The following is a 27,944-nucleotide window of genomic DNA, read 5'->3' on the forward strand; positions in this document are numbered from 1 at the left end:
TGAGGTCAGGGTTGTGAGTGGGACTGGAAATGGATAGATTGGTTAGAGACCTGTGGAAGAGGCACCCTGATGCCCAGATTACTCCCCCATGCTAACAGACAGGCCCGGCAGGAGACCGAGGGTTCTCCTTGGGTGATACTCACTCAGGGGGACTCTGGACTCAGATGTCTCAGTCTTAGCCAACTACGAGAGTGCAGCAGCAAACTGAAAACAGGGTTTGGAAAGAGAATCTACATACTCAGATTCTCCCAGCTCCTTCCCGTTTTGTCTCCTAGAACACAAATACCCAAGCTTATGTCTCCTATGATTTCTTACCTCAACCAATTTTTTGTTGAGTGTCTACGGAGTGTGTAAAGCACTGAGCCGGGTACTGTAAATGGTTTAGCTTATAATAGTTTGTTGTGGGGCGACTGTGTGGCTCAGTGGGTTAAAGCCTCTGCCTTGGGCTCCGGTCATGATCTCAGGGTCCTGGGATTGAGCCCTACATCTGGCTCTCTGCTCAGCAGGGACCCCAACTCCTCCTCTCTCTCTGCCTGCCTCTCTGCCTACTTGTGATAGCTGTCTGTCAAATAAATAAATAAAATCTTTAAAAAAAAATAGTTTGTTGCTATCACCAAGTACCACAGACTGGGGGCTCTTGTATTGTCCCACATTCTGGAGGCTAGATATCTAGAACAAGTGTGTAGAGAGGGTTGGTTCTTTCCAAGGGCTGAGAAAGAAAATCTGCGGCAGGTCTCCCTTCTGGGAGCTTCAGGCATTCCTAGACTTGTAGATGACTGTCTTCTTCCCTCTATGCATGGGTATCTTGGTCCAAATTTCCCTTTTATAAGGACACCAGTCATAATGGTTTAGGGCTCACTCTAATGACCTCATTTTAACCCGAGGACCTCCATCAAGACCCTATCTTTGCCAGTTTCTGTTTTTAATTTAAGTATTTAGACAATCTACATTTAAGATGATTTTTGACATGTGTGGGTTTAAGTCCGTTATGTTGTTCTTTGTTTTCTGTGTTTTTCCTGTTTTTCTTTTCTCATCTTTCTGTAAGTTATTTGAACAGGTTCTTTAAATTCCATCTCTTTTGGAAAATGGATTTATTTATAATATTTTTTTAGTGCGTTGCTTTGTACAATTTTGTCAGTGGTTACTTTCGGGTCTTACAATGTATACGACTTTTCATAGTCTATTAGGATCAGGTTTTATGACCACAAGTTAATCGTGGACACATCATTTTTATCCTTTCTATTTAAAAATATTGTCTTGAATATCAAACTGTGTCTTGAATATCAAACTGATACAAAAATTTGAATGTCAAATTTTTGTATCATCAGTTGCCAAATACGATTTAGGAAACTCATGACAAAGGCAATCTAATGTTTGCCTATATGCTTACCCATATTTCTGGTCTTGCCACTGTAGTTCTTTCTTCTTGGTACCCTAAGATGCCTTCTCTTATTACTTCTTTTCTGTTTCAAGAAACTTCTCTACTCATTCTTTAAAGATAGGTCTGTTAGTAAAAAATTCTTTCAGCTTTCCCGCATCTGCAAATGTCTTTATCTCCCCTTCGGTCCTGAAGGTAGTTTTACCTAAAGGATATAGAATTTGCAGTTAACAATTATTTTCTTTCACTGCCCCAGAAGCATGTGCCCTTTCCTTCTGGCCCCCGTTTCTTCAGAGGAACAATGCACTGTCCCCCGAGTTGTTGTCCCCACATAGCTTGTTTCTTTCTTGATGCTTTTTTTTAAGTTTTTTTTTTAAGATTTTATTTATTTATTTGACAGACAGAGATTACAAGTAGCTAGAGAGGAAGGCAGAGAGAGAGAAGGGGAAGCAGACTCCCTGCGGAGCAGAGAGCCCGATGTGGGGCTCAATCCCAGGACCCTGGGATCATGACCTGAGCTGAAGGCAGAGGCTTTACCCACTGAGCCACCCAGGCACCCCTCTTTCTCGATGCTTTCAAGATTTTTCAATCTGTCTTTAGTTTCTAGAATTTTAATTACAAAGTGATTGGCATGACTTTCTTTGGTTATAGTTTACTTGGGGTTTATGCAATTTGTGTCTTTTCACCAAAGCTTGAAATTTTCAGGCACTATTTCTCCAAATACTCTGTCAGCCCTGCACTCTCTCTCTTGTCCTGGGAGCTGATGATATGAATGTTAGGTCATGTGTGTAGAGCTACTCCAAGTGGCAAAAGTAAACATGTTCGTTAACAGACCCAAAGGTACAGTCTCTCTAGGGCATATGAAAATAAAAAGCAAAAGCATGTGAACTTACAGAATGCTTAAGAGGTGTCTCAGTGTTTTATATACTTAGAAATGTATACAAGTGGGGGCGCCTGGGTGGCTCAGTCAGTTAAGCATCTGCCTTTGGCTCTGGTTATGATCCCAGGGTCCTGGGATCGAGTCCCCCATCAGGCTTCCCACTCAGTGGGGAGTCTGTTTCTCTCTGGTCCCCCTGTTTCTGCTCCCAATCTCTCTCTCTCTTTTTTTTTTTTTTTAGATTTATTTATTTGAGAGAGCATGAGCAAGGGGGGAGCGTGGGGAAAGGGGCAGAAGGGGTGGGAGAAACAGGCTCTCCTGCTGAGCAAGGAGCCCAACGCAGGGCTTGATCTCAGGACCATGAGATCATAACCCGAGCTGAAGGCAGATGCTTTAACCCACTGAGTCATCCAGGCACACCCCTCTTCCTTTTTCTCACATGTGCTCACATGCTCTCTCTTTCAAATAAATAAATAAAATCTTTCAAAAAAAGAAATGCATCAAATTGTCTATCTAAGGATCATCCATCAATTAACAGGACATCCGTGCAAAGTTAATGAAAGATCCACTCCGAGCGTGTGGGGGGAAGCAGCTACTCCTTCCTTTCGTATACCTGTTCAAGAGTTGTCAGTTGTCTGCCCCGTCCTTGTTTTCTATGACCCCTGTTGAATGTGAGCGTATTTTTTTTAAGACTATGAGGTTTTTCAGGAATGTATGTACTGGGTTACGGCGGAAGCAACTGTGTAGATCTGTGCTGGTTACTCTGCAAAGCGTCAGGATTATCAGGTAGCAAAGAGAGGGTCTCGGTCAGTGACGAATCTAGTGAGAAAGGTAGTATATTAGCATATACGTGTAAGTCCATGCAATGTCTTCTGGTGTTCACAAGCACTGGGGGCACCGGGAATAGAGACAGCCAGGAAGTCTTCCCAAGTTCCCAAGTGGGTTTCAGTTGGCTTCACGGTCTGCTGTTGGACATTCATTCACTGGCTCATTTATTTACTCAATCTAAACATAGTTATCGAGTACTTCCACTAGGCAACAGTGCTGAACGATGTAGAGCAAGGTCACTGTGCTCACTGTGTAGCAGGAGTTCAAAGGAAAGAGGAGAGAGAGGAACAAACATTCTTGGCCTAGAACGTGACCATTCCTGTGGACGGAGCACGAAGGGGCAGGAGGAGGGAGAGAAGTCAGGGGAGCAAGCAGATGGAAGGTGCCTAAACGGGCCCAAGACACATTTCCTTGCGTGAATGTACAGATGAAGATAGGAAAACAAGCTTTCCTAACAAATCCTGGCATTCCTAGGAATTGATCGTGGGTTTAGACCGCCCATTTCAGAGGAAGATGAAGAAACGGTCAGGAACCAGGGGGAATGAAACACAGTTTCTGTTGAACCTGGCCTGGTACCTCTCTGATTCTACTGAAGTCATTAAGGCGAGAAGTTATTCATTTCTGTGAGTTCACAGAGTTGTTCACCTCAGTGAACTTGGGCAAGGCCCTAAGTCCCTATTTGCAAATAGAGGTTATATATCTATTAAAGATTTTACTCACTTACCCGTTACATGTAATGGTTAAATGTAAATGGTCTGAATACCTAAATTATTTGAGAGAGGGAGCGAGGGGAGGGGCAGGAGGAAGGGCGAGGGACAAGCAGACTCTGCGCTGCAGACGGAGCCAGACGTGGGGCTCCATCTCATGACCCTGAGAGCAAGACCTGAGCCAAAATCAAGAGTTGGACGCTTAACCAAATGAGCCACCCAGGTGCCCCAGAAAAATATATTTTTAAGAAGATGTTGAGAGTAAGTTTCTCCTGTATAGACAGCCCAGAGTGATCCTTCGTACAGACCTGGCATTCTGCAAATTGCATTTCCCTTTCCTTTTCTCTCCTCGGGTAATAATCAGGACTTGGACACTTTGAAATCACTGTTCTGGTGTTAATTCTGGGGGTTAATTCTGAAAATGGGTTGGCAGGGTTGATTCCTTCTGAGCAAGGCGAGAGAAAATCTGTTCCAGGTCCCTCTCCTTGCGTCTAGGCTGCTCTCAGGTACCCTCATGTCTTCACATCCCCCCTCCATGAACTTCTCTGGGTCAAAATCAGTTCTATCAGATTAGGTCCCATCTTAATGGCTTTTTCTTAGTTTGATCATTTGCAAAAACTTGATGTTCAAATGAAGTTACGTATAGGTACTGGGAGTTGGGACTTCAACCATTTTAGTGGGGGACACATTTCAACCCCTAACACCTGCCCATCCATAAGGGTTTCTGGAGACTGGAGGGGCTGAGGCCAGCCTACAGGTGGTTACTGGTCTCGTGGAGCGAGCTAATACTTCAGAAGGGAAGGCCCAGGGTCCATCTACCTCCTACTCCTGCTCCACAGAACTGCCTTCAATATATGTGACCCACCATAAGACCGCTCGGCAGGAAGCAGTGGTGCAGTGCCCAGCCTATGTCTCTTCCTTTGCCATCACACTGATACCCAGTCTCCCTAAGGGGTCAGCGAGGCCTCCACTCAGACCACAGAGGGTAGCAGTGCAGCAAGAATGGAACCAGTCAGTGCTGGGTGAATGTCCCTTGGGGAGAAGCAGCCACCTACGCCTGCCATACTGAACACTGAGGCCTGAAGGCGGCCACCATTAGCACATGAGGAAGGAGCTAGGCTGTTGGTAGACCTGGGTGGGTCTGGCATATCCCTGGAAGCAGATGGTTGGGACAAAGGACATAATCTTACATTCTGGGGAGGGGTGAAAAGAAGCCAGGAACCTCAAACAGAGCTTTCATCAGACTCCATGAACACCACTGCTCAGATGCCCATGTTAGCAAGCATTCCAGCCATGGCACCATTGGAGTTCTTTGGAAAAAGCTATTCTAATCAGGTAGGCAAGCTAAGAAGCAGCGCAGTGGGGCTTGCTGTCAATCTCTGCATGGCCGGTGGCTGGCACCCCAGACCAGACAGCATTTATTGTCTCCAGTGTCCCTCCGTGCAGTGAGAGCTAACTAGACGAGTCCGAAGTCAAGTGTTTTGTGTGAGTAGAAGAGGAGACACACAGGATAGAAAATACAATGCGGAAGAGCTGAGATTTTACTTTTACACACATGAAAAAGAATGAAGTTGGACCTCAACCTCATACCATATCTAAAAATTAACTCAAAATGAATCAAAGACATAAATGTAAAAACTAAAACTACAAATACTTAGAAGAAACCGTAGGTATAAACTTTTGTGACCTTGGATTTGGCAATGATGTCTCAGTTATGACACCCAAAGTACAAGTAACAAAAGAAAAAATAGGTAAGTTGCACTTCACCAACGTTAGCAGTGTCCGTGCCGGGAGGCACACCATCAAGACAGTAAAAAGATCACACACTGAATTGGAATTCCCAAATCGTATATCTGGTACTGGCCTTACATCTAGAATACATAAAGGACATTTATGACTCAATGAGAAAAAGCAAATAACCCAGATTTTAAAATGGCAAAGGATCTGAACAGACGTTTCTCCAAAAAAGGTTCCTAGATGGCCAATATTCAGGTGAAAAAAAAGATGTTCAGTATCACCAGTCATCAGGGAAAGGCAAACCCAAAGTTCAATGAGGCATTCCTTCTCACTGACTGGGACGGCTAGCATTATAAAGATGAACCATAAGAAGTGTTGGCAAAGGTATAGAGAAATCGGGACTGTCATTCATTGCTGACGAGAGCACGAAATGGTATATCCACTTTGGAAGACGGTCTGGCGGTTCCTCAAAAGGTTAATTAAACATAGAGTCATCATAGCAATTCCACCCTTAGGTCCATACCCAAAAGAAAAGAAAATGTAAGTCCACACAAAAATGGGTACACACATGTTCAGAGCAGCATTCTTCTTAATAGACACAAAGTTGAAATAACCTAGTTTCCATCAATTGACGAAGGGAGAAATAAAATGGGGTGTGATGGAATATTATTCATCCATGAAAAAGAAATGTGAAAACATTACGCTAAATGAAAGAAGCCAGTCATGAAGAATCACATAGTCTAGGATTCCATGTGTCTAAAATGTTCAGAAGAGGTAAATCTATTGAGACAGAAAGTAGATTAGTGACAGCCTGCGGTGGGGTGGGAGGCATTGCCTAGTGCTGTCTAAAAGGCACAGGTTTCTTTGTGGGGAGAATGAAAAATGTTCTAGAACTGTGTAAATAGTCACATGCCTGTGTAAAAATGTGAAAATTCACTGAATTTTACACCTTAAGTGGATGAATTGTACGGTATGTGAATTAAATCTCAATAATCAAGCTGTTACCAAGAAAAAAGAATATTACAATCAACCTAAATGGATTCATCCACTGTATTCAACATTTTTCCGGTTGCATTTCATATCCCCCTGCAGTTAGGCCCCAGTTTCCAAATCTGATTTATTTTTCTTAGGTGGCCAAAATTGGCATACATGCTTAAAAAGGTATTGCTCATTGGATTTATTAGGTATTTAAAGGTTTTTAGGAAAATCAGATGTATTAAATTTGGTAATATGTTTTGAAATATCTAAAGCAGTAGTTCCCAAACTTTGGGTGTGGGGTGGGGGTGGGGGAGGGGTTAAAATTCCAATCCCCAGGTAACACCACACGCACACCAATTAAATCAGTAGCTGAAGTAAAAACAGGGCATCAATAAGTTTAATGATTTTCTAGGTGATCTCAATGTGTTGTAAAGTTTGTGAAATCTAACTATTAAATTGTGAAAGATGTTCCAGTAGGTTCTAATTTATTAAACTTACGATTTCATTGTTTCTAATGTGGGAATAAAATGGAAATTTTACACAAAAACCGTATTTTTAAGTTGAATAAACAGGATTGGCAAGCTGAACTCAAGATAAAAATGCTGAAAATGTATCGCTGAATTTTTAAATTCCTATTTAAGTATCAGATATCAGAAATCAGGCTATTTCGGTCGGAACACTGGTAAGCATACTCTCCCCCATCAGCAACGTCCCCATAGGCCTGAAAACCCCCAGGGACATCTGGGTCACAGTGTTTCACAAGCCAGTGCTCTGGGCCGCAGGAGAGTTCAAGTTCAGGAGCCGCGTTTCTTCTCAGCCTCGGCCCCGGAAAAGGATCGCCCTGGCCAGGAAGTTTTGTCTGGTATCCCCGCAGCCCGGGCAGCGACTCCAGGGTGACTTGTTGGCCATGCCCGCGTCGCCGCCGCTCGGAGGCGGGTGAAGCTCCGGGACGCGCGGAGCCGGGGAGACGCGCGGTCACCGCGCCGAGATGGGCTCCGGAGCGCGGCGCGCGCTGCTCCTGCTGCTCCTGCTGCGGGCCGTGGCCGAGCCCGGGCCGCCGCCGCGTGAGTCCGGGCCGCGGGGGGACGAGATCGAAACCAGCTTTGCTGAGCGCCGGGGGTCGCCAAGAGCGGGGGGCACGGCTCGGCCCCGAGCGCGGCCTGTCCCCGACTCTCCCGGGAGGGGCTCCACTGCCGGGTGCGGGAGGGTTTGCGGGTTCCCTCGCCCGGGACCTGTGAGGCCCCCACCTCCGTCGCAGTTCCCCAGGGTGGCGCTCGGAGCCTCCCGCCCCCTCCGCCGACTGCGACGCTTTTAACTACTTTTAACTCCAAATCTGCGCGTTTCTCATCCAGGCTGAGCTGGGATCCCCGGGTCCTCAAAGTCCGAGCTGGGTGCTGTTGCTCTGCTTTGGACCATGTCGTGTTTTTCCCCGGTGGTCCCCAAACAGGAAGTTCTCCCCAGAGACGACGTGGGCCCGGCCGGTGTGTTGACACTCAGGGCTGGCAGAGAGCAGCAGGCCTCGGCTGAGCAACCCCCCCACACACAGCGTCCAGCCTCGCAGACGCGTGGGGGCCCGTGATCGAGTGGGGGCTGGGCTTCCACCCCCCCACACACACACCCTTTCCAACTCGGGGTGGGGAGAGGCCCCTGAGACAGATCTGACCCGAACCTTACTGACTCTTGGCGGTTATTCCTTTGCCTGGAAAAAATAACGTATCTGTGATTTCTGGACTTTTGAACTGAATGCAGCAGTTCGCATTTTCAGCCGCGGGCGGGGTGTGGGGATTGATTTGCAAAGTTCATCGTAGTATGTGTAACTGACAGGCCTTTACTAAAGGATGCCAACGTGAGGATAACTGACATTGAACTCGGTTTTAAATCACCTTCCTCTCTGTGATCAGGTTTGACTCCACTGAGCATTTGGGAAGTAGGAGCCAGTCGGAGGGTGATTTTACTGGCGTAAAATTCCTCAGGCTCAGTTCCCTCCCCAGGTTAGAAAGAACTTAGGCGATCTGGTTCTCTGATGGAAAATGAAGAGCTATCACAGTTTCTAATCTCAGCTGAAGGGGACTCTCCACACACGTTTACAGTCCCAGAACAACGCTTGGAGGGCAGGTCGGATGTGTGCCCACGTTTTAGACATCGGAATGAGGCATGACCTGCTCCTGGGTAATTTTGTTCCACGTCACCCCAGGCTCTTGAAGCAGCACCTGCATCTCCACAGCTGTGATTCTTAAATGTCACACCGCAGTAGAGACTGAACACTAAATTTGATGTGGAACAGAAATATTCGTTGTTCACACTTATAAAGGGAGTAATGGAGCGTGAATTGCCCTGTTCTAGACCCAGGGAGATAGCAGGGAACCAAGCCCTTGCCCTCTGGTATTTTGCATTTTAGAGGCGAGATGACAAGAAACTAACAAACAAAAGGACACAGAGCCCCAGGTAGCAGCAGGAGCTGTGAAGATGGCTGAGGAGGGGAGGCTGGGGCAGGCTCCTCTCAGGCTGAGGGAAGTAGGTGATGAGCCTTTTGGAAGCACCACTTCCCAGTTGAGCTGAGTGGACCCCGCAGGTTGAGTTGAAGCAGAGACTGCAACCTTAGGGAAACTGACACTTTCTGTTGTGGGGACTGTTCTGTGCATTGTAGGATGTCCTTTACTCACTGGATGTTAGTAGCAACTCCCCAGTTCTGACGGTCAGAAGTGTCTCCAGACATTGATGAGGGAGTCACAGTGTCCCAATTAGGAGTGGCTGGGATGCAGGAGAAGCAGCGACCAGAGGTGGAGACTCGCCGGGGGCTCAGGCCCCCGCCACAGGCAAAGTCTCCTCGGACCTCACAGCTGCCGTGTGGGTTCTAGCCAAGGAGGGACACCATTAGCCATAGGTCTGGCCGCTCTGTGGGAGGCAGGGGTGAAGGAAGTCACAGTCAGAGCTGGGGAGCAGCAAGGGAGCTGTTGCTGGGATGCAGGGGGAGATGGCAGCCGGGCCTGGGGCTAGCCAAGGAGACCGTGAGCAGCAGGTGCTTTCTGGATGTCTTTAGAAGGAGGTTGCCAAAGGATCTCGGCACTGTGTGAGAGAAAGAGAAAAGTCAAAGGCGACTCTGTGATTTAAAATTATTTTAGATGTGTCAGTGGCCTGAGCCGTGGGGTGATGGGTGATGCCATTTCTGAGATGGTGAAGGCAGAAGAGCGAGCAGCTTGGGGGAAATCAAGAGTTAGACTGAAGTTGTATTTTTCCAATTAGTTATCCAACCAGTGGTGCTCTGTTGGCAGTTGGGTGTAAGAATCTGGAGTTCAGGGCCAGAGATAAACAGCAAGGAGTTATCATCAATTCATCTAACAAGGATGTACCGAGCCCCTAGTACATGCCAGGCGCTGTTCTAGGTATTAGGTGTTCATCCCAGAGTCCCTCTTTCCACAGCGGAAGGAAGGGAAACTCTCTCTTGCCCTTCCTGGGTCTTCTTCCATGTTTGCTCTGAAAGTATCCTAGTGATGCATCAGCAGATCTGCCAGCAGTTCACAGCAAACACTTACACAGGAAAGAGTTTAGATGGGAATTATGAAAAAACAAACAAACAAACAACAACCCAGCAGTGAATTCCTCTACACGTGGATCTAATTCCCTGTGAGCGCCCTGAGCTCGGCTGCCCCAGCTAGAGACCCTTTGGGATCTTAGAGAGTTGGTGGATGTGGGAATGGGGCAGAGGCTGGGAGCTCCAAGAGGGTGGTGGCAGCCCCCCTGGGGAGGGGAGAGCACCCAGGCTGTGGTGGGGGGCGGAGAGGCCCTGAAGCTCACGTGTGGTGGGTGGGCCCAGACGGAGCAGAGGTGCGGCCCTGCTGCCTCCCAGCCCCTTTCGCGGCCCACAGAGATGTCCTCTTGCCTTCTCCCCAGGATCCCATTCTCTGCGCTACCTCTTCATGGGCGCCTCAGTGCCGGATCTTGGGCTGCCCCTGTTTGAGGCCTTGGGCTACGTGGACGACCAGCTGTTCGTGTCCTACAGTCATGAGAGTCGTCGTGCAGAGCCCCGAACCCAGTGGGTCCAGGGTGGGGCCACCAGCCAGCTGTGGCTGCAGCTGAGTCAGAGCCTGAAAGGCTGGGATCACATGTTCATTGTGGACTTCTGGACCATCATAGACAATCACAACCACAGCAAGGGTACATGGAGAGGGCACTTGCCTTTCCCAGGGGGGGCAGAGCGCTTCTCTACCTCGAAGATGCATCTGTGGGGAGCAAGCAGGGAGTCTGAGGTCCCGAGGGAGGAGGGAAGGAGTCTGAGGTCCTAGGCTCCCTGGGGATGACAAGACAAGGACTTTCTCCTTTGGTTTCAGTAACGAAGCTCGGGGTGCTGTCAGAGTCCCACACCCTCCAAGTGATCTTGGGCTGTGAGGTACAAGAGGACAACAGCACCAGGGGGTTCTGGAAGTATGGGTATGACGGGCAGAACCATCTGGAATTCTGCCCCGAGACGCTGGACTGGAGAGCAGCAGAGCCCAAGGCCCAGGCCACCAAGTTGGAATGGGAAGTGAACAAGATTCGGGCCAAACAGAACAGGGCCTTCCTGGAGAGGGACTGCCCTGAGCAGCTGCAGCGCTTGCTGGAGCTGGGGAGAGGGGTCCTGGACCGGCAAGGTATGGTGGGGATGCCCGGCTGCCCCTGGACTGTCCAGATGCCATGGAGGGGAATGCAGGGCGAGGTCTGGGGCTGGGCTTTCCCAGGTGGCCAGGGTCACATGACTCTCAGGGCCAAGAGGTCTGAGGTCTGAGGGCTCCGCCTTAGAACTGAGATGTAGGACACCGCTGAGGGTCAGGGTTTTAGGGTTTTTTCTCCCTACACATGGCAGAAGAAGAAGTATCTGTGATCTCTTGATTTTCCCGAGAAACCTGTGTATATTTACACCTTTTAGGAATTTCATAGCTGTCAATGACTGCATGAAAGCCCAGCCAAGAAATTACCAAAGGAGGCAACCAGCCAGAGTAGCAGAATTGTTGGGAGGTTAAAGGTTACTCTTACAGAACAGACAACAACAGAGAGTCCCTGAGGACTGCCCATCTTGGAGGGCCCTTCTTACAAGAACCCTTACTGGGTTGAGCCAGGGAGAATTTGCCAGTAGGGTTCATTCGATCACATCTGCACACTGTGAAATTTTATCCGATTCCACTGACTCTATTGACTAAGGACAGAAGCCGCGCGCTGCAGGTAAGTGTGTTTATACATGGGCAGGAGAATGGGCTTGACTGTCCACTGTGCAGCTCCCCATCACAGCTGACATTCCTGCGACATGATTTAGGACACAAAACAATGACTGTCCTGCAGCTGTGTCGGGACAGGGTTCGCTTCCTCCTCCAACCCATGGAGGAAGGGAAGTGAAAGTTCCAGTCTTCCTGGTAAGGGTAGAAAACTCCCCTCTCCAGATCCTTCCTCCTTCCTGTGCAGTGCCCCCTCTGGTGAAGGTAACTCAGCGTGTGGCCTCGGCTGTGAGCACCCTGCGGTGTCAGGCCCTTAACTTCTACCCGCAGAACATCACCATGAAGTGGCTGAAGGACGGGCAGCCACTGGATGCCACGGACGTTGAGCCGAAGGATGTGCTGCCCAACGGGGATGGGACCTACCAGGGCTGGGCGGCGTTGGCTGTGGCCCCTGGGGAAGAGCAGAGATACACCTGCCAAGTGGAGCACCCCGGCCTGGATCAGCCCCTCACTGCCGCCTGGGGTACAGGCGAGGGGGTGGGGCAAGTCCGTTGTTGGGGAGAAGAAGGCGGCTCAGCCTGGCAGTGAGGGGAGGGGCTGAGCTGGGCTGGGGCCGGTGTGCCAGCTTTCCCTTGCTTTTGCCTTTTTAGAGGCCCCAGTGTCTGGCACCCTGGTCATTGGAGTCATCAGTGGGATCGCGGTTTGCATCATCCTCCTTTTTACTGGAATTCTGTTCAGAATCTTAAAGAAAAGACAGGCTTCAAGTGAGTAGGAGGAAGGAGGACATCTCTCAGTTCCTCTGACCTGGGGACACACTAACGCGTCAGGAAGCGGGGCTGAGGGAGGGCAAAGGGGCTTTGATATCCGTCCAAGAGAAGCCTGGTCCTCTTTTTTCTTTGGGAACATGTGCACGACCCCGGGAGCAGGAATTCATGGTTTTCCTGGGAACAAAAGCTCCAAGTTCAACAAACTTCTCTGGAGAACCTACTATGTTGCAAGCTGCTATTTAAAGCAGTGCATGGGCTTTAACGTTGAGTTCATCGCTATTGCTGTTCTCGAACCCACATCCAGAAAGGAATGAAATCTAGCACAAGTTAACACAGTGAAAGGAGAGCCCCTGAGGTCCTTAGATAGATACGAAGAAGAGGGGCAGACGGAAGCCAGCCGTGCGGAGCTCTGGGGGCCTCAAGGAGGCTAGCCAGTGAGCCCAGGAAGTCCGTGCAGGAACAGTGGGCGGGGACAGACTCTTGGCAGTTGGAGAATGAGTGTCAGGAGGTGAGGCGGGACACAAGGAGGCCCAGTTAGAAAGCTGGTAAGCAGCTCCAGGTGAGGGATGATGATGTGAACCCTGGGAGGTCTCCAGGCAGGGGGCGGTCCCAGTTGAGGTGAATGATGTGGGAGGTCAGGGCCAGGGACAAGGCAGCAGGGTGCTTGGGTCTGCGATGCACTTTCCTGTCTCCTGTCTCTGCAGGAGGAGCCATGGGGGACTATGTCTTGGCCGAATGTAAGTGACGGACAGCCTGCAGACCCCTTGTGGGGAGGAGATGTGGAGACTCAAAGAGAGGGTGCCGCCGTGGCCCTCTTGGTGTTCCAGAGCGGGACTGGACTGAACGAACGGGAACTGCACCAGGAAGTCTCTGCTTGCGTCCTGCCTTCTTCATTTTTGGAAAGTTCCTCCCATTTCAGTTTTTGAGTTTCCACATGCCAGAGAGCCCCAGCGCTGGCCTCGGGGCAGAACAGCCTCCTTGAATCACCAGGTGCCTCTAGAGCCTGCCTTCGCTTCTGCATCATTTCCGACTCCGCGTGCCCACGTCATCGCATCTCCTACCTCGGGAATAGCGCTCCTGAAAACTGGGGGACTCACGGTTCCTTGTAATATCTGAGAAAAACAATGAACTTTCTCCTTGGGACATAACACTCTCGTGCCCTTACCAGAATTTTGCACATACATTCAGGCATCTCCTAGGCCCATCCGAGTTTCCTTTTGGTCCCCTCTCTCTCTGTTGTCCAGTAATTCACCTGTCACCGCCCCTCTGGTCTCTTCCATCAGAGGGTGAAGTGGGTCAGTGTACAGCGGCAAAGGCCGTGCACTGCACAACCCAAGGAGGCACCTTTCCCAGAAGAGCCATTGTGGATGCCTCTGTTTATTTATGATAGTTTTCCAGGAAGGGGCTGGGAAATGTCTTGAAGAGGGTATCTTTTTCTATTTGGCAGCAAGTTGTCACAGATCCACACAGACTCACGATTTACATTAATGCATTCCTAGCGCCTCTCTGGTGTGCCAGGCTTGAAGTAATGCGGTCATTTCCTACCTGCTCTCTGCTAATGAAAGGACAATGAAAATGATCCTAAGAATGAGAACGGTGGTGATAAGGGGGCTGACACTTATATATATATATATATATTTTCTAAAAAGGCATTTTACTTGCTACCAGACTAAGTTCTGAGCACCCACTTACCGTATAACTCTCACAATAATGCTCTGATGTAAGTACTGTTATCCTTGTCCTTTCTTTAGGTGAACAAAATGAGGTACAGAGTGGCTCACAGCCTGCCAGGGCTACAGGCAGGTCTGCAGTTCTTCAGTCTGACTCTGACCCATCCCACACGCCTGGGCATTCAACGTTTTAGCTGTGCCGAGAAATGGAGAAGGGAGGGGCACGGCTCTTCCGTGGCCCCAATGTCTTTATTTTGCCCGAGCTTGACCAAAACAAAGGGAAATAGTAGAAAATAACCTCCACCATTTCCTTTCGAAGTCTCTGGGCAAAGAAGTCCAGCGTGTGGCTGGCTTCCTCTACTGCCAGCCCGGGGCCTCTCTGTCCCGTGCGTTTCTGGCGCCCCTGTGTCGCAACAGGGATCGGTGCTGTGTCTGCGGCTATGCTGGACCCCATGGTGTTTTCGTTCCGCCTGCACCTCCGGAGTCACAATCCTGCTGGCATTTCCCTCCAGGAACCAGAGCGATATCTCTCATATTAAAGATGGCAAAACGGACGCCACAGTGTGGCCTGGGGGTACCCTGGCATATTCCTGGGGTTCCAGGGAGTCTGTCTCTCTTCCCCAATTGTGCACATTAAGAAAAGAAACTCATCTCACCAAGCTGCTCAGGAATTACTCCGTTCTGGGAAAGTAATTCATCTGACCATGTTCAAAAGAGACACGATGCCCGGATGGCACGGGTCTCATTTCTGCTGCTATGTACATTTGGCCGCAAACAGTGCAACAGGCATTCTGTCTCTGCGGCATGTGCCTCGAAAGTCCAAATATAGCTCAACGGTTTGGTAGGTATTGAATTTGGGCAAAGAGAGCTCAACGATTTTTTTTAAACTTTTCTTTTTTTCTGGTTACAGAAGTTAAGTGGATAAAAGTACATGTAATTTGTGCTTATTGTCAAAAAGTTGAAAATGAGTTCAGTTGAAACTCTCGTTCCAATTAGCTAGTGATAGACGATCTGTGTATCTCCTCTCGGTTTTGCTATATTAACACATAAAATCAACATATACACTTTAATAAACACACACTTAGTGTGTTGCACACTGCATGATTTCTTTAGGGGGCAGAGGAGCAGAAGAGAGAATCTTAAGCAGACTCCACAGCCGGTGCAGAGCCCAGCACAGGCTTCAATCTCGCAACCCTGAGATCACAATCTCAGTGAAAACCCAGAGTCAGATGCTTAACTGACTGAGCCGCTCATTCTTTTTATAATGGAAGTTATAAACCTCTCTTTTCTTTCAGTGTTTCTTACCTTAATTTTTCTTCCCTTGTCCATCAATTCTTAAGATCAACTAGCTTTGAAAAATCAAAGACCGACATTTTAAATTCTGGATCCTATGTGGCCTCTGGCAAAACCAGCCACAAACAAATCGCGGTCGGGTGGAGAAGGGTGCCGCCTGGTGGCTACCGTCGAAAGTGTCACACTGGTCATGCGACTGTCTAGCTATGGGGTGGGGGAGGTGTTTCCTGCAGGAATAAGGAGACAGAAAGAGGAGAGGGCCACTGGACATCTTTTGTGGAGAAAGATAAAACTCTTTTTAAGAGTTTGAGGAATTTGAGTCACCAGCTGGTTTCATCACAGCTCACTGCTGAGCTGCCTGAACCGAAGAAACCTTTGGTAATCTTTGAAGTTCAGGTGCAGCAGTTGGTTAAGACCTGCTGGGGCTAGGGTGGGGGTGGGGAGGGGGAGGTGCTGGGTGGCTCAGTGGGTTAAGCCTCTGCCTTCTGCTCAGGTCATGATCCACGGGGTCCTGGGATCCCGCCCCACACTGCGCTCTTTGCTCCACGGGGAGCTTGCTTCCTCCTCTCTCTCAGCCTGCCTCTCCACCTACTTGTAATCTGTCAAGTAAAAAAATAATTAAATCTTAAAAAAAAAAAAAAGACCTGCTGGGGGGTTAAAGCAGACATTCTTGCTCTGCTTGAACAATATGGTCTTACAGGGCTAGTGGGCTTGACTCACTATGAAACATTTTTCACGTTCACACACACACACACACACACACACACACACACCCCACTTTGAAAACATGCCATCTCTAAAATGCTGGAAAACTCTTATAAGCTACCATTTTTAAACTATAATTTTTTTCTAATCTCACTCTAATCTAATAATGACTAGAACTAAGAATGCATGACTTTAAACATTGAAGATCTTCACATTGATGGACGGGTATCTGAGATTTTGATTTCTATCTGTAGACTTGGCATCATCGGTTTTTTTTGTTGTTGTTGTTTCTCTTTTGGAATCAATATTAACAGGTAGAATGTCAACTCATTATTAATGATTATATGTGATGATTTTGTTACAAAGCCTAGATTGACTTGACATCCAGCACGCATGTCTTCCATGGCATGAATATTTTCTAAAACTATTTTTTTTCAGCTAATAATAAGTATGCATTTCCTAGATGTCAGGCCTTGTTCAGGATATTTTTTCTGAAGAATACAGTGAAGTAGGAGCCATGGTTATTTCATTACGCTTATTTGGTTTTATGGAAACCAAAGCACAGATTTGTGACCTAACTTGCTGAAGGTTGCACAGCTAGAAAATTATTGTGCTCAATTTTTATTCTCGCTTGTCTGGCTCAGAGTCAGGCTCATAACCACTATACAGTACCTCTTTCTGTGTCAAGAAAAAATGTCATGGGGCACTACTCCTGTACTCTCAGGGCTGCTCCTGGTGGCCACACCGCTGATGTTTGCTGTAGTGGAGAGAGAATCTGTTTTAACATTTCAGAATTTGCCATATCTCTGTAACTTTTTCATAAATATTTGGAAACATTTTCTTTGGGTGTATTTTTTAAGGGTTTTTTTTTTCTGTTAATAAACAAATTTCTAATGAGTGAATTCTCATTTCTATTTATTCTCTTTCTCATAAAGGGAGAAATTTGAGTCTGAGTAGCCCCAAAACACCTGTGAATCACTTTATTCACCAGATTTGGGTAGAAACTGTTGCTGCTATTTGTGTTTTTGGGTTTTTTTTAAGTATTGTTATTTTTTAAATATAAAATTCTAGCTTTTGATCCAAAGAGTCTAACAAACAGTTTTGGAGTCTTCTGTGTACTTGTGGTGGGACGGCGTGTGGGTGAGGAGGGGAAGTACCAGTATCTGTATAAAGCCCAGTGGTAAGTCTCAGTTAACTTTACTCTAGGATTGATTAAATGCCCTGAATTTAATTCCTTAAATAGTTACCACAATGGCATTTCCATAAAGCAGTGAATAACCAATTTTGATCCTGCCAAAACGTCTTGACAATGTGTGCAAAAGAGGGCATCTGTCTTAAATACAGATGTAACAGTTAATGGAGTTTCCTTTTGTATATGTTTGGAATTACAGTTTTGCCATTAAAACAAGAGCGAAATACTTTTTGTGTTTTGTGTATGTGATTAAGAAAGTATCCAAAGGGGGTTCCTGGGTGGCTCAGTGGTTTAAAGCCTCTGACTTTGGCTCATGTCATGATCTAAGCATCCTGGCATTGAGCCCAGCATGGAGCTCTCTGCTCAGCAGGGAGCCTGCTCCCCACCCCCACCCTCTGCTTGTGGTCTCTGTCTGTCAAATAAATAAATAAAATCTTAAAAAAAAAAAAAAGTATCCAAAGGAATTTGAAAATCAAATTTAATTAGAGACTTTTTAAAAAAAATTTTGAAACAAATAAATATATACAAAGGACATTGTCAGAAATTCCCTGTCCAAAGAACTTTTTTTAGGAGGTCAAAATAAATTAAGAATGTTTAATTAAGTGCCCACAAAGACAGCAGACTGAGGAAGTAGATGGGACAAAACCTTTCAGTAGACTGTACTGAAAAGAAAACATAGAGCATTTTCTAGAACAGGACAGAGAGGAAGTAAGAAAACTAGGGAAAGACCTAGTATATGTTATGGGCCACAGATAAGCCAATGGAAATGAAAACTGAATTTAGGGAAAGTGACTAAGACAATGGGTATTCATACCAGGGTAAAGGTTAGGTTGCTGGAAAAGAGAAATGTACTGAAGCCTTAAATTGCAGTAAGGTTCATCAGCCCGTGGCTGGGAGAGCTGTCCGCCCCAGACTAGGAGTGATGTCCCCAAATGCCCAGAGATAACCAATGTTATAAAGCCCTGGAAAACTAAGTTGGGTCTGGCTGAACGTATACCTTTCTTTGACTGTAATATAAGTCAAAAGTATTTCTACTCTAATATTTCTTCTCACTAAAGAACAATTATACACTTTAAAATGATGATATATAGTGGTAGCTCTCAACCCTGGGCAAGTATCAGAATTATTTGCCAATTATAGGGATGCCTGGGTGGCTTAATCAGTTAGGTGTGTGCCTTGGGCTCAGGTCACAGTCCCAGGGTCCTGGGATCAAGTCCTTCATTGGGCTCCTTGCTCAGCGGGGAGCCTGCATCTCTCTCTCTGACAAATAAAACCTTTTTTAAAAAAATTGTTTGATACACACACACACACATATGTAATCTATACATGATTCCTCAGCTCTGATACTTTGATTGAGTCAGTCTGCTGCAGAGGGTGGTTGTAGGAATTTCATATTTTTATAAGACCTCTCGTTAACCTCATGGTTTTATTCATTCAAATGTGTGATGTGACCTATTAGCCACAATTTGTTTGTAGGGTTGTTGGCTGAAAGACGTACCTCACATGTTGAATGAACGGGGTTCTCTGAAGCTGGTTTCACTCTGAGGGTAAGACAGGTGAAAAGAAAAGTCAGCCATAAAGGTTCCACAGTGAGCCACCCCTCTCCCAAACCTTAAGACCAAGAAAGGCAGGCACTCTTCACTGAGTGGAAGGATCCATTCTTGTTTTTTCTTGTTTTTTTTTTTTTTTTTTTTTTTTTTACACTGTTTGTCAGGAGAGAGAAAGCAGCAGGCAGAAGGAGAAGCAGGCTTCCCGCCAAGCAGAGAGCCCGATGCAGGACTCGATCCCAGGACTCGGGCATCACCACCTGAGCCCAAGACAGATGCCCAACCGAGGAAGGATCATCTTTATTATACATCTGTATCCGCATACCTTTTAAACATTTCTGTTCTGACATTCACAAATTTTGAGTCAACGTCATTGAGAGAAATTGATAAAAGAGAACATTAGGAGAAGGGAATAGAAAAAAAAGAAAAAGATATCAAAATAAAAGTGAGGTTTTATTAATGATAGAGTGGGCAAAATAAAATTGGAGGGAAGCTGGCCTGGATCTCTGGCCGAAATGCAGAGGGCACCTGCTGGGATGTGTATCCGCGGTGGCTCACACCGTGGATTTTTGCATGAAATTACCATATTATATACATGCTACTTTTATTTATTTCCATGAATTAAAAAGCATGTTGAGATTTCAGTTTTACTTATAACCTCAGACCTTACACCTTTTCTCTGTAGTGTTTGACATTTCTTCCTAGCTAAGTCCTCCTTGTAAAATATGTGTTTGTGGTGGGAGGGAGAAAGTAAAAGTCAGGAACCTAAAAACCCTCAATCTGAGGCAGAAGAATGCTTAATAGTTCCAGATGTGTTACAGATCAGGGCTTTCCTACCCTCTCCTGGAACTCTTTTTTCATCTGAAAAAGTATGAGATTATATATATATGTGATCGCTCTCAGGCCATAGTCTCATTCTAAGTATCCACAATAGACATTTATTTATTAACTAGGATGGAGCGTATGCACCCTCACTTCCATGTTTTGACTAGATTAAGTCTCATCATGGAAATTTTCAAAAGCTGCAGCAGGAGGCTAAGGAGAAATGTTTTATTTGAAAAAGCCCTCTCCCAAACCACATTCAGATCCAATTCTGCTCTATTCTGCTTTTTTCTCCTTAATGGGATTAGCCTTGTTTAAAACACCGATAATCTCATTAAAAGCCCTCCACAAGAGGGCCCTGTAGGCTTTGAAATGACCTTAATCAAGTATTAGCCCTGCCCTACAATTAATCCCCAACTCAACAACAGGTTTGTTCTTGTCTCTAAACCTGGAGAAGGCTGACAAGCCTTGAGTTAGGGAGGGAAGGTAAGCTTACTAGGAATTGCAGGCCGATCAGACAGGCCCAGCAGGCCAGAAGAGGGTCCAGGGACAACTGGCTCTCCAAGCTTAGCTCCAGGTTCCCTAACCCTGGCACAGACTTTTGTAGAAACAGGAGTCACTCAATAATGTTTGAAAGGGAACAGACGTTTTAATTTGCAATTGTTCGCCTCCCCCCGCCCCGCACGGGGCCCGAGCTTTTAGAAAGCCAGGCTGACACTTCCTCCAACATAAAGAAGCCCTTCTAAATGTGTCAGTTTAAAGAAACCGGAGGGAAAGTCCCTTGACCTATAAATCCACCGTCTTTCCCATATGACCTCTATATTCCCCTCCCCGCCAAGGAATCAATACATAACTTACTAGTTATTAAGTGAAATAAAATGAAACGTTGAGTGGTTATCTTTGCTCAGCGGCTTTACCTGATAAAAAAGAACACATTCTACTTGCAAACGCGCCCGGGAAAAAACAACGCAGGACAGAAGAGGAAGAAGCTTTCCAGTCAGAGGAGAACCATACCATCTCCTCCTCCAGCGCGCCGGCGCAGAGCGAAGTTTCACCGGCCAATGAAAACACCGATATGTTAATGAGGGCTCCTTGCCCCACCCTCCTTTACTAACCTAATTTGGAAAGAACGCCAGGGCACAGCGTTCTCAATCAGGTCCGCAGAAATGCTATTTAAAGGGCTGCGTAAAGACCGCGCTGTCACTTTAGCGACAATCATGTCTGGTCGTGGCAAGGGCGGGAAGGGCTTGGGCAAGGGGGGCGCCAAGCGCCACCGCAAAGTGCTGCGCGACAACATCCAGGGCATCACCAAGCCCGCCATCCGGCGGCTGGCTCGGCGCGGCGGCGTCAAGCGGATCTCCGGCCTCATCTACGAGGAGACCCGCGGGGTGCTCAAGGTGTTCCTGGAGAATGTGATCCGCGACGCCGTCACCTACACGGAGCACGCCAAGCGCAAGACGGTCACGGCCATGGACGTGGTCTACGCGCTCAAGCGCCAGGGCCGCACCCTCTACGGCTTCGGGGGCTAAGCGCACGGAACCCACCCACCACACTTTCAAACACAAAGGCCCTTTTCAGGGCCGCCCACAAAATCCCTTAAAGGGCTGTTATACTTGGTAGGCCTAATTTGGGGGTAAAGTTCAGTGGTAGTTGCTAAGCATAAATATACGGGAGGCTAGGTTGGTAGTCGTTTGCGGTTGCTGTAGTCTTCGGTTATGGGGCGTTTATACCATACTAACGGGGTCGCAAGATTGTTTTAAATGGTCAAGTGCTGGCAATGAAGTGTTTTCAGGACAGAAATGCGTGTATTTAACGCAATTGTGAGTGCCCCGACGAAGTTCCTTTACATAACCGCAGAGGCGGAAGCCCGCAGCGTACAAAGCTCTCCGGTCACACCAGCCGCGATTTTGTAAATGAAGGTCCTCTGGGGACAAGTTCTGATTGGATGATACTCGCTGTGGTGCGGCACAATTGCAGAGGGTGGGATTTCAGCACCATTTTCCCTTTGGCTGGAAAGGGTCTAATTGCTGGACCCGGAAGTGGAGGAAGAACCCTGGTTGGTTAACTTTGTTTTTAACCCGATGTATGCCAGGAGCTAAAAAGGTGCGAGGAACAAAGGCGCGCAGGATCTCGGGGTCAGCTCTAGACGGATTCGAGCAGTCTCCGGCACCTGCCGCTACCAGGCGGAGGTCTGGGGTCCGTCCGAGGGACTCACGGCCTTCCCCGGTAAGTGAAGCATATTTCTGAGCCGCCTTTCCAATCTGAAAGAAACTGACCGCCATGTCCAAGCAAGACACAGGCTGTGGCTGATTCTATACAACTTTAAACCATTATGTGTATTCGTTTTCCCTTATATAAAAGATCATCAGAGGCCTAATTACATGGACGAGTTTAGAAAGGCAAGGCCCTAACGAGTTGTAATACAAGCTTGCACATGAAAGAACGCGTTACGTAGTTTTTGCATGGGTCTTTGTTCAAGGTTGCTCCAAATACCAAGGCCCAAAATAAGATTAACAGTATGAATTTGACATTTATAGTAACCTTTTAAGAATGCCAAATCCCAAATTAAAGTGAAAGCTGAAAAACTGATTTTGCTTAAAATGAGAGAGGCCTTCCTTCACTCAGACCCTGAGAATTTCCAAGTTTTTGTGATGTAGTTCAGTTTGGACCCTAAAAACTGTAGCCCCAGTATTTCGTAAAGGTTTAGTATTTTTCAGCCTGTGGAACACAGTCTGGACAAGCCTATCCACTCTTCATAAAACAGAATTACAATTATGCTGGACTAATTGTATTAACAAACCAATTTCTTTAATGTGACAATACAGTACTTTGGAAATGATATACGGTATTTCAATATATTTTTAAAACATACTATTTAACAGAGATCACAAGTAGGCAGGCAGGCAGAGACAGTGAAGCAGGCTCCTTGCTGAGCAGAAAACCCAATGGGGCTAGGACCCTGAGATCATGACCTGGGCCTAAGGCAGAGGCTTAAGCCACTGAGCCACCCAGGTGCCCCTCAATATTCTTTCAACTGTAAACTGAAGGTACTTGATATTTCTATTTTTAAATGTTAAATCCGGGGGACCTGACCGGCTGAGTTGGTTAAGTATCTGACTCTTGGTTTTGGTTCAGATCATGACCTCAGAGTCTTGGGATGGAGCCCCCAGGTCAGTTTCCTACTCAGCGAGGAGTCTGTTTCTCCCTCTCCAAAGTCTTCAAAAAGTAAATGGAAAAACCCCAGAAAGACTTAAAATTCCAATTCAAATCTTGTTACAATTCCTATACATCTATACATTGACCCACAGAAAGCTGAGGACAGTGAGTTCTGGAACCCTATTTACAACAGTACCATTTAACAAGGTCAACTGGAATACAAGCCCTTGGAAAGTCAGCTACATTCCTGCAAAGCTGATCTCTGCTCCAACCTCAACCTATATGCCTTTCCAGAGAAAAATGGCGGCTATACAAGGCCATGTGCCCTATTTAACTCTACTGTGCAACCTACTTTTGGACGAGGATACAGGATTTCCAAATACTGATAAACCTTTCTAGATCAGTACCTTCTCTGACATGACCCTACTTCCTACATCAGAGTTCACTTAAGAGACCACTACACGGTTACACAATTAAAAGCTACTAGAAGTTTTCAGTGTCACGCCGTTTTTTAAGTACTTGGGGTGGCTCTTAAAAGAGCCTTTGGGTTCACAACAGAGCTTCTTTTTGCTTACTTCTTGGACGCCACTTTCCTCGCGTTGGTTTTCTGCTGGCTCAGCTTGGGCTTCCCGGCCTTCGGCTTCTCTGCTCTGGCCTTCCCCGGGCTCTTTCGTGCTTGCTTGCCCTTGGCCCCCAGAGCCTTCCTGCCGCTTCTGGCCGCTTTCTGCGCTGCCGTTGCCCTGGGCTTCTTGGCTTTATTATTGGTCTTGGTACCTTTCGGGGATTTCGAATCCTTGGATAAAACCAGCTTCTTCGCCTTGGCGGAAGATGGCCTTTTGACCTTGCTCTTGGTGGGCTCAGGAAGTGCCTTCTTGCTGAGCTTGAAGGAGCCCGAGGCGCCGGTGCCCTTGGTCTGCACCAGGGTGCCCTTGCTCACCAGGCTCTTGAGGCCCAGCTTGATGCGGCTGTTGTTCTTCTCCACGTCGTAGCCGGCGGCCGCCAGCGCCTTCTTGAGCGCAGCCAGGGACATGCCTGCTCGCTCCTGGGACACAGAAAGCGCCTCCGTGATCAGCTTGGACACGGAGAGGCTCGGGGCCTTGCGACTAGCGCCTGGCTGGCCCCCCGGCTTCTTCCCCCTCTTCTTTACTGGAGGATTCTCCATTGAAACCAAGGCAGTGTCAGCTGTGGCTGCGGGAGCCGTCTCAGACATGGCACGAAGACAAGCTGAGAGCGACTATGGACGAGCACAAGATGCCGTGCGGCCTCCAGGCCTTATATAGGGCAGGGCGTGCTGTGATTGGTGCGTCACCCGGCCATCGCCCCGCCCCTCGAGGGAGGAGCTTTTGTGTTTGTTTTACCCCCAAAAGTTGGATCCCGCACAAATCCTCCTAGCAGAATTGTCCATCTTTCACTGCTGGGTCGTCTGCGGAGACCCAGATTTCACGTGCCTTTTAACTTTTTCATGAAAAACGACTCTGAATGCCAGAACTGTTAGATAAAGCTCTTGATTTTCGGGAAAATTCAAGGAGAAGGAAATAACTTCCTCTTTCCTTGTAAATTTAAAAGGAATTTTGAACAAGGGGTTTACTTCCGCTCTTCTGAGTGGTTTTCTAAACGGTTGGCTTCCAATGGATGGAAAAAATAAATTATTCACACACTGATTTTTATTGGAAATTATTTATGTATGTGAAGGAAGTAACACATCTCTTAAATGTCTCACGGCGTGCTTAGGAGATGCTTATAGAATTGTCTAAAAAATCGCAGAGTACGACTTTATTTGGATAAACACAATCTAATGAACCATAATCTCCAAGGCATGTGGGTTGTTTGTGACTTAAACCAGTATTAGGTCCCTGTGGCTTGATGGAGTGAGTAAAGCGACCTAACATGTGATAACTGTTTTCCCCAAATCAGGTCACCTCCGTGAGCCGTGTCCTCAACTGAATTTTGCTTCTGGTTTCATTAGGCCAAACCCCACCCCCACCCAACCCCAGTCTACCTCCTAAATGCCAAGTACACACAAAGAGAAAAAGATAGAGTCCCTACTCCCAATTAACTTGAAAATGGGAGTCAGGAAAAGCTCAGTGGGAAGCATAACCCCAGATCTCGAGCAGGACTGGGCTGGCCCATGTGCCTGCAAAGCTGTGCGAGAGGAGTTACCGGGATAAGGTCTGGGATGCTTTTTTGGGCTTTTCCTCGGACTTGCCGTAGTAAGAGGTCCAGATGGGAATTTGTTTATCAAGGCCAGACCTTCTAGAAGGATGCTGAGAGAGGAGCACAGTATGGCTGAAGCACAGGCTTCAGCAGAGAAAACCCCAAAAAGACCATCTTGTGGAGATCCTCCATCACCAACACCCCATGCCTGCATGAGAAGTTTGTTCTTCTGCAGGCTGGGGAACGACCTGAAGTTTTTAAGGACAGGATTTGTGTATTGTTCTTGTAGCTGTCTTGGTTTTAGAATTTTCACATAAAAAATAATTATTGGAAAGGGCTCAGTGTCAGAGGTTGGTAGTCTGTTGCAACAGTCTTAGAAGAAAGACAAGGGCTTCACCTAAGGAGACAGTATGGGAATGGAGAGTCTACATTTGAAATATTTCTGAAGCAGAAATCAAATGAGGAGACTTTCCAACTTCCGGTTGCAAAGTGGAGTAGCAAATTCTCTGCCTCTCTCTGTGTCATGGGCACATGCTTACACACACACCTGAAAATACACACACACATTCAAAAAACAATGCCAACTTAAGTGCTTGCTTTCTGATGCATTCCAATCTATTTCATTCTTTTAATGCTCGTTGCAAACTACGGGATTGATTTCACAACACACTAAGGCACTAATGTGACCCTCGATTTGAAAAATCTTTCTTCTAAGGGAGATTACAGGTGCATCTCACTGAGGACCCTAGGTTTTAACATGTGTTTGGTTTTTCTGACCCTGTGTGACCCCCCCGAGTACTTGTGCTTAGGGGTCAGGTTGTGAAGTGGCCTGAAGTGAACATATCATTCTATTCTAGGCTGACAGAACATATCATTCTATTGCTTTAAAAGTAATAAAGAGGGGCACCTGAGTGGCTCAGTGGGTTAAAGCCTCTGCCTTCGGGCTCAGGTCATGATCCCAGGGTCCTGGGATGGAGCCCCGCATCGGGCTCTCTGCTCAGCAGGGAGTCTGCTTCCCTTCCTCTCTCTCTGCCTGCCTCTGTGCTTACTTGTGATCTCTGTCTGTCAAAAAGATTTAAAAAAATAATAATAATTATTTTAAAAAAAGTAATAAAGAATTGGAGAATTTAAAAAATTCTTACGTCCCATAATTTAAGATCCAGAGAAAGAACCATGATTCATTCTTTGTATTGGAAATCTAAAAGCTACGACACATACAAACGAACACACACATTGCTTACTACTGTGTTAGTCACCATCCCAAGTTTTTCCCCTTCAAAAAATGAAAATGTATAGAAACTAATTTGTTTGTTAAGAAACTGAGTGACAGAAAAGTCATAAAACTCACCCAGGGTCTAAGAGCTAGGAAACAGGAGTCTGGCTTCAAAAGGTTCTAGCTAGTTACAGACATCACTGATGTTGGGTCATTTTTTTCCTTCCTCTTGATATGTTACAACTGCTGTCCATGTAATTACATTTTTATAGCATTTTTTTGTGAGGCCATACTGTAATTTTATTTTGACAGATTTTCTGTTGTGGGAAAGTCAACCTTCTGAACTTTCATGAGGGAAATAATATTGCCATAAACATTTCCTTAAGATCAACTTTTGCTGGCCTCTCTAACTTCTACATAGTAAAACAAGGGAGGCAGTAGCAAGGAAACTAAATGTTTTCTTTAAAAAAATAATAAATTTATTCTGTCATGATAGGGAAAGTGTACAGCCCATTTTTAATATTAATTTAACATTCTAGTCTGTTGGGTTTTTTTTTTTAAGTTTATTTATTCATTTTTTTTTTAGTAATCTTTACACCCAACATGGGGCTCAAACTCATGACCCTGAGATCAAGAGTCACGTGCTCAGAGCCGAGATTTGAGGTGGGCGTTACGCTGACCTCCAGAGCCTCTATTCACCTTCCTTGTTTTCTCTGAGCAAACACCTGGAGGTACTTAGTCTGGCTATGTGACCTGAGGACACCTTCTTTTTCTGGACAACTGTAATCTCTTTGGTCCAGGTGTTGCAGGATTTTTCTCCATCGGTTCCCACAGTTCTTGGTCACACCACTTTGAAGAATGAAGCGGTAGAGCAGACAGAGTGGTGGGCAGCAAAGGAAGGTTTATTGAGCGATAGCAAAGTGATAGTACAAAGCTCCCAAGGAGGGAGGGGGCCTGAAGGGGTTGCCCTGTAGTCTGTTGTATAAAAAAAGGTGTTTACTCTATATTTCTCCATGTTATATGTGTGTGTGTGTGTGTGTGTGTGTGTGAATAAAATAAAGGCATCTACAGATTTTCAGTATGTTCAGTGAGATCAGCAGAATTTCACTTACCAGAACGTCTACCCAACATGCTTCTTAGATTTTCCTAGTATCTAGACCTACCTTTCAAAACTGTTAGCCTTTTTCATGTTTCTTCTTTTTTCAATAGCTATATTTGAACTTTGTTTCAAAGATAGCTTCATCTATCTTTAACAAACATTAGTTCACATTTGACTTCACCTCTTTTTCAACTGATCTCTTCATGTTTGAATCATTCTATTTTGATTGGTTGCTTGTCTTGCTATTAAAGAATTATTTTGTTTGCTTGTGAACAGTTCCATGGTTTGTAAAAGTTGTCTCTAAAATCATCAAGTATTAAATATCAAGTGCAGGTCTGATGTTGTTCCAGGGCTGAGGGACATAAAAATGACAGTTTTTAAATTAAGAAATAAGTATTACTTGGTCTTCAAACTAAAGAAATCACCACTTTCCTTATTTGGTAGGTAAGATTTAAATATATGCAATAACAATTATTTGGTGCTGAAATCAATGCGCAAAACAATAATCTGCCCAGGGTTTCAAGACGGAGAGATCTCTGTGAGAGAGGGTGGCAGGAAAGGAGTCCTCAGTTGAGTCAGATGGACCTGAATGACTTGTTCAGCTTGTTTCTGCCCCTCCTTATGAAACAGCACAC

The 27,944-nt window shown here is 46.4% G+C and overlaps 3 protein-coding genes across 5 annotated transcripts in view; 2 read left to right on the forward strand and 1 right to left on the reverse strand.

Moving 5' to 3' along the window:
- LOC116870028 (histone H2B type 1-A) overlaps positions 1–27,944 on the forward strand; it is a 384,027-nt gene that overhangs the window by 276,350 nt on the left and 79,733 nt on the right. The gene's annotated exons all lie outside the window — the stretch shown is intronic.
- Positions 7,276–13,557, forward strand: HFE (homeostatic iron regulator). The gene is made up of 6 exons (XM_032861702.1): positions 7,276–7,569; positions 10,397–10,660; positions 10,834–11,133; positions 11,939–12,214; positions 12,342–12,455; positions 13,163–13,557. The coding sequence occupies exons 1-6, from the start codon at positions 7,494–7,496 to the stop codon at positions 13,201–13,203; spliced, it is 1,071 nt and encodes a 356-aa protein (XP_032717593.1). The 5' UTR covers positions 7,276–7,493; the 3' UTR covers positions 13,204–13,557.
- H1-6 (H1.6 linker histone, cluster member) lies at positions 23,322–24,072 on the reverse strand. The gene has a single exon (XM_032861712.1). It carries the CDS (start codon positions 24,051–24,053, stop codon positions 23,415–23,417), a length of 639 nt encoding a protein of 212 aa, XP_032717603.1. The 5' UTR covers positions 24,054–24,072; the 3' UTR covers positions 23,322–23,414.

The sequence above is a fragment of the Lontra canadensis genome, unplaced genomic scaffold (genome assembly GCF_010015895.1).
Source record: "Lontra canadensis isolate GAN:19392208 unplaced genomic scaffold, GSC_riverotter_1.0 scaffold21, whole genome shotgun sequence".
NCBI lineage: Eukaryota > Metazoa > Chordata > Mammalia > Carnivora > Mustelidae > Lontra > Lontra canadensis.

What these genes read in the sequence shown, in the direction of transcription:
- HFE (XM_032861702.1), top strand. Translation starts at nt 7,494, where the DNA reads ATGGGCTCCGGAGCGCGGCGCGCGCTGCTCCTGCTGCTCCTGCTGCGG. An exon ending in CGAGCCCGGGCCGCCGCCGC is followed by an intron (nt 7,570 to 10,396) that starts GTGAGTCCGGGC and finishes CCTTCTCCCCAG; the next exon opens with GATCCCATTCTCTGCGCTAC. An exon ending in CAATCACAACCACAGCAAGG is followed by an intron (nt 10,661 to 10,833) that starts GTACATGGAGAG and finishes CTTTGGTTTCAG; the next exon opens with TAACGAAGCTCGGGGTGCTG.
- H1-6 (XM_032861712.1), bottom strand. Translation starts at nt 24,053, where the DNA reads ATGTCTGAGACGGCTCCCGCAGCCACAGCTGACACTGCCTTGGTTTCA.